Source organism: Xyrauchen texanus, chromosome 40 (assembly GCF_025860055.1).
Source record: "Xyrauchen texanus isolate HMW12.3.18 chromosome 40, RBS_HiC_50CHRs, whole genome shotgun sequence".
In the NCBI taxonomy this organism is placed as follows: Eukaryota; Metazoa; Chordata; class Actinopteri; order Cypriniformes; family Catostomidae; genus Xyrauchen; species Xyrauchen texanus.
Genome location: NC_068315.1, coordinates 8,284,260 through 8,290,639, shown reverse-complemented (window position 1 = coordinate 8,290,639; position 6,380 = coordinate 8,284,260). Strand labels below are relative to the sequence as shown.

Here is a 6,380-nt window from a genome sequence, read left to right as displayed (position 1 = left end):
TACATCTATAATACACAGTGTACACAAAGCAGTTACACTCAGGAACTTCAGGACAAAACTGTCCCCACTGAAACAAATTCAAATGGAAATATTTGATCCTAGTGCCATTAAAGCATATAATCATGAATTCTGTGATATTATACTTTCATTCCAGAGCCCTGGCTTCAAATGTATTTAATTTTTTAAAAATTTTCACCAGATGGCACAATGTTTCCTCATGTTTAGCCTATATATCAAATACATGCTTTTCCCCTATTTTTTGTTTGCTGTATTATATAGATCACTGCAGGCCAATTGAATAAATGATGCAGCTAAAAATGTGTGGTGTGTTGGTATGGATGTCAGAGTGGGTTTTGTATATGTGTATTGAGAAGTGTGTGTGTGTGTGTGTGTGGTTTAAATCGTTAAAATCCTGTAAATGAATGAATATTTGGTAGTTATGATCAGGACTGGTGTTGGTTAAAAGTCAGTGAAAGAGGAAAATAATATTAATATATAATATTTTATGGCAGTTTTTTTATGCAGATATTTTGATTTTTTTTTTAATCTGACACTGGCACAAAAGATAATAATGCATTAAAATCAATGTTGATAACCCCCCCAACATTAAAACATTTAATAATTGTTATATATATTATATATTATATATTATAATAATATCACAGTTTTTTGATGTGGACATTTTGTCTTGTTTTATTGTTTATTATTTTATTGACGCAAATCTGATTCTTGAGATAAGGGACAAAACATGTCCTACATGCAAAAGTCTGAAAAAGTTAAATCTAAAGGAAATGTGTATATTTATTTATTACTTATGTTTTAAAATAATTTCATAAGAATATTTAAAAATGCATGCTCTAAAATTGGGAGCACATTTACTGTAAATTAACCTGTTTTAAACAAGAGCTCACAATGTTAAACTGCAAAACAAATTAAAACAAATTAAACAAAATCATAAATATGAATATCAAATGAAAGTTAGGGATCTGCAAGATATCAAACAATACATAAAGTAAAATTATAATAATTGTTTTCCATTAAAAAACTGCCTATCAAAGTTGTGTCCTCACTTTGCATCAACTCCATCAGATTTTTTAATAATCCTGAATAAATCAGACAATGACATGGTCAGTTTATTTATATAATAATATATAAAATTTTGTCAACTCTCAATTGTCAACTGCAAATTTCAGAATAGAGTGAAAATAGAAAAAAAATTATCTGGAATGTTTTTTTTTTATCACTTAACGCCTTTTCTGAACACCCTTATTAGATAATTAAAAACTTTACACTCTTGTGGATCAAATTAAAATAGCATGCTTTAAGTGTGACTGACGGAGCTGAAAGAAATTACAGTAAGATTAAGTTATAAAGTGAATAAATGTAAATTTTTGGAAAAAAAATAATTTTAATAAAAACCTGTTCCCTCGCGTGGTTCATTGGCTGAAAGTTTTGTCTACAAATAAATATATTTCAAATTAATTTATTATTAAAAAATAAAAACATGTTTTGTCCCTTATCTCAAGAATCAGCGATGGAATACTTGATATCATATTTATGCTATATAATAATATATAATTTACACTATTATATAATATAAAATCGATAGTATTATTATAATTATTATTACATTTCTGGAGCATAAATGGCTTTTATTTTGTAAGTACAAAACTTCCGGTAGGCAGGGGCTGCTGTTTTCTGAAGATTAGTCTTCACTGTGTTTCTGTTATGGCCAGACAGGCCTGTTGAATTACCTTTTTCTAAATCTTAGGTACAACACCCCAGTCTAGACAGATAGTGGCGGTTATGCGGCATCGAAATGGGAAATCTTTTCGGGAAAAAGAAAGCAACTCGGGTGACCGAGCAAGACAAGGCTGTTCTGGTGGGTTAGACAGATGCTAACTGGCTAATCATGTTGATAGGAGAAGTTTACAGTTTTATCATCCTTTTCTGTTTAAAGACCTCTATACTATATATACAAATCTCCCATTTAAAATGTTCTGGATAAACAAGTGTCTTGTCAGGTGGATTGGATTGTTTTAACAGTGGTGTCTACTGTCTTTAAATGGAAATTTGTGTGGGTGAGAGGGTGGTGTTATTCGTATTGCTTGGGGTTAAAAGAATATCACATCAAGTATAAGGGCCATAAAGGGTGTAGCTTGTTCACTTCACTTTACTTAACGTATGGGTCTGGTAATGGTGGCTTTAAAGGAATTGTTCAAAAAGGTGTATATTACATTCTTTCTTCTGCAGAACACAAACAACGATTTTTTAAAAGAACATCTCAGCTCTGTAGGTCCATACAATGCAAGTAAATGGTGACCAAAATTTGAAGTTCCAAAAAGTACATAAATGCAGTATAATATTAATCCATATGATTCCAGTTGTTTAATCCATGTCTTTTGAAGCGATCCAATCAATTTTAGTTGAGGACATTTGTACATCTTGCCATTGAAGTCTCTAGGCACAATCCAGATTTCAAGCTTGATTGCTCTGATAACCAAATGTATGACCAGCTCAAGGAACAGGGCAGCTACTGGAGCATTAATGCTCATTTTGCCTCTGTTTTTTTTCTTCTCTTTCATTTAATTTATCTGCATTATTTTTCTGTGTGAGCAGCAACTTAAGCAGCAGAGAGATAAACTGAAGCAGTATCAGAAGAAGATCACATTTCAGATGGATAAAGAGCGACAACTGGCCAAACAGTTGTTGAAAGATGGAAAGAAAGAGTGAGTGTGATCATATTACTCATTGTGTTACCCGTGGAACTAGGAGGGTCAAGGATAACACTTTATAATATGATGTTTTGTGTCCGTTCAGGAAAGCACTCCTACTCCTCAAAAAGAAACGCTACCAGGATAAACTGCTGGACAAAACCGAAAATCAGATAAGCAACCTTGAGCGGATGGTAAATCAAACAGCTCTAACTTTGAGTTTTTTTTATTTGACATGTCTGAATATCTGATGTGCCCTCGATCTAATCAGAGAGTTGTTTGAAACTTTGCATTTGTTTGCACAGTTAATTTTTTTCCTTTTTGTGTTCAAATACAGGATGCAATTGCCATTCTTCATGCTAATGCTTTTGTTTACAGGTACAAGATATTGAATTTGCCCAAATAGAGATGAAGGTCATTGAAGGACTGAAGGTTGGTAATGACTGCCTGAAGAAAATGCATGAGGTACGTAAATCTACTTATGAGTGTAGATTATTGGCTTATTTGTGGTGTATACATTCATATTCCTATGTTCTTTAATCTCTAAACATGCTGTAGCTGTTATTCTCAGTCATGAACACATGCTTGGTACAAACTAGTGGTGAATTGAACTGTACAGCCTTATCAATAGTTCGCAATATGGATCTGATTTAGCTCATATCCATGCAGTGTAAAAATAATGAACTGTTATAAGATATAAAGGTTGTGTTTCTTTCTTATTTTATGTCACTGTTTATATCTCTTTTCTTCTCTACCCTAACCAGATGCTGTCCATAGATGATGTGGAAAGGATCATGGATGAAACGCATGATTCCATTGAGTATCAGAAGGTAAATTTTACTTTAATTATCAGCAAAGGATACAAAGCCCTTTTAATTCACTTACAGGGATCTTAGTTGGCTTTGTATGTTTTAAAGCTAAAGTGTATAATTCTATCTATGTTTAAATTCTGCAGCAACTATAAGTAAGCCATTTAGGTGGATTCAAATGTTTAAATACTGTCACTCTGTAGTGCTATCAATCATTATGGTACTGTGATTGGGTATCCCGATCAGCTTCACACAGCAACATTGGTGCAACCAATGGCAGAAGTTTAGAGCAGACTTAACCTCTTTGAAAACAGTCATTATTTATCCATTTCAAAGTATACACTTCACCTTTAATGGTGATTACAGTCTTGTATTGCTTTGGAATCACCACTGACTGGAGGCATGTGTTTTTTTTTCTTCACATTCTTGCTTGTCTGGCTTGTGCAGCAAATTGATGAGATGCTGGCAGGATCTCTGACCCAGGAGGATGAGGATGATGTGCTTGCAGAGCTGGAGGCCATTACCCAGGTGTGTGTGTTAGACAGGAAGAATGACAGTGATATTATGCACTGGCAGCATCTGAAAGCTAAAGCAGCTGCCTTGCTGCCTGTTCCATTAATGGCTAAACCAACAGCGTTTTTGTAAGAATGGACCTCGGAAGGAAACTGATCTCAGAACAGTTTAAAAGGCACCTTATCATAATGATGCTGTGTTAGAACAGGTCTGTTTTCATCTTTTTTTTTTGTTTTGTTTTTTTCATGTGCTCAGGGAGATGCTGACCTTGAACTTCCTGAGGTGCCTGGAGAAGAACTACCAGAGGTTCCAGAGCAAGAACCAGGTGTGTGCTCACACACACTCATATGTATGCCATGTTAGCAATAGCACACTTCCATATTACAATTATTGCAATATACAGCATTTTATATATATATATATATATATATATAAACTGTGCAGAATGCTGTACTTGATGAAAATAGTATGCCAATGGTGACCAGATAAAAAAACTATTTGTGGTGCATTTTCAAAATATGCATCCATGCATGCTTTTTGGCTAATATTTCACACATCCCTTGAGAAACATGAGAAGTTTGTGATGGTTTTCAAATATTAAAAAATACCAAATGCAAGACCAAAGCTCCTGTGGCATATTTGAAATATATAAACCTAAATGTCATGTAATAAGGTATTAATAAATAATAAATAAATGTCGAATTTAGCTAGATCTTAACACAAAATTTCCCTTCACCAGCAAAGTACATACTTACAGTGTATAGTAGAAGTGTGCGAATTGTATACAAATGATCCAGTATGGCTGCTAACACCATGCTCTCTTGAGAATTGGTTGAGAATGAAGTTTTTTTAATGTTCCAGTACGGGAGAAGGAGAGGATGAAGAAGAAGTCAGAGCGAGAGATGCTGGCAGTGTAAATTCAGATATGTCCACCTGCCATTTGTCACCCCTCCATGTCTGTTCTACTGGAGACCCAAAGGCCTCACTCCAAATGAAGACTCTGGGGAGGGATTGACAGTCCTCACATTCTTAAATGTTGAAGACCCAACATCCATAGCATTTTTTTATTGTATATACATATATACACACAGTATACTGTATGCCATTTAGTATAGTGTGAAGATGATTCTTAAAGGTGCCTGGTCTTTGTAATTGCCCTGCAGTTTTGTCTACTCTTTCAGTTATATATCAAAGGATTATCATGAAACAGCCTAACTTTCTATTGCATGCATCACTTTTACTATTACAATCTATGTCACAACTTATTTCCAACCTTTAGTGTCTAAAATACAGGATTCAGCTCCATATTTTGGTTATGGCAGCACTTTCTATGAAGTTTGTATATAATATATGTTTTCATTATGCATATCACATATAATACACTAGCTAATTTGTCTTATCTTTTCATAAATAGTCATATCCTAAGTATTAGTGCATTATATACTTAACCTTTTCATGGATATATCTTTAAAGAGCAGAATAATAATTTGGGTGTTCATGTATTTTAATGCATGATAACCATGAATAGGTATGTATCATAGTGTGTTATAAATGGTTAAACTGTTTATGAGAACATACTATGATGATTTTATTACATATTATAATGCATTTAAAAAAACATGTATAATGCATTATATACACAGGCTATGAGTAAAGTGGTAACCGTACATTATTAATCTAGAGCAGAAAACCGAAAGCAGCCAAAGCATTTCCATTATTAGAATAAGCCAGTTAACATTACAGATTTCTCAATTTGCTTGTAAGATGACTTTAAAACAACCGCTGTGTCAAGTGAAACTGATTTAAAGAAGGATAAATAAATATCCTTATTTTTAAGGGAAAATTCAGGTGTAAAACAACATCAATGTCAAGTTGATACATATAGGGCAGGACAAAACATTTGCCATTGTTGGAGACCTAGCTATAAGCTCGTAAGACCTCTTTTTACATAACTTTCTTCAAAATGTTTTCTACAATTAAGAGGGGTTTGAGAAGAAAATTATCACTTTCTGCTCAGAATGATCAGAGTATGCTGCACAAAGTATGGTTTGTATTTCTGAATCATACAAACAGAGGATATGATGTATGCAAGCAAAATACTGAAACCATGATTAGTCCTTTTCTCTTTTTTTTTTTTGTTCACAACTGACACTGCTTTTGCTTATTTTAACTAATGTTTTCATAGGTTTCATCTATTGTTTTCTCTATGTTAGATTATTACTGTTCTTTAGTAAGGTTATTGGCGTTTGATCTGTCTTCCTCTTTTTATTTTGTTATTCTGCAACAATACATTTTATTAAAAAAAATTATAATAATCCTGTTGTGCTTAAAGGAGAAAACAAGT

General features: G+C 33.2%; 1 protein-coding gene across 1 annotated transcript; it reads left to right on the top strand.

Annotated features, from left to right (window-relative positions):
- The first annotated feature begins 1,680 nt into the window (after positions 1–1,680).
- LOC127633507 (charged multivesicular body protein 6) lies at positions 1,681–5,188 on the top strand. Its single transcript, XM_052112666.1, has 8 exons — positions 1,681–1,882; positions 2,620–2,729; positions 2,821–2,908; positions 3,093–3,179; positions 3,479–3,544; positions 3,971–4,051; positions 4,292–4,361; positions 4,898–5,188. The coding sequence occupies exons 1-8, from the start codon at positions 1,820–1,822 to the stop codon at positions 4,951–4,953; spliced, it is 621 nt and encodes a 206-aa protein (XP_051968626.1). The 5' UTR covers positions 1,681–1,819; the 3' UTR covers positions 4,954–5,188.
- The last annotated feature ends 1,192 nt before the right edge of the window (positions 5,189–6,380 follow it).

Bases quoted from the DNA above. Each gene is read 5' to 3' on its own strand.
- LOC127633507 (XM_052112666.1), top strand. From the start codon at position 1,820: ATGGGAAATCTTTTCGGGAAAAAGAAAGCAACTCGGGTGACCGAGCAA. The intron at 1,883-2,619 runs GTGGGTTAGACA...CTGTGTGAGCAG, and splicing joins AGCAAGACAAGGCTGTTCTG to CAACTTAAGCAGCAGAGAGA. The intron at 4,362-4,897 runs GTGTGTGCTCAC...TTAATGTTCCAG, and splicing joins GGTTCCAGAGCAAGAACCAG to TACGGGAGAAGGAGAGGATG.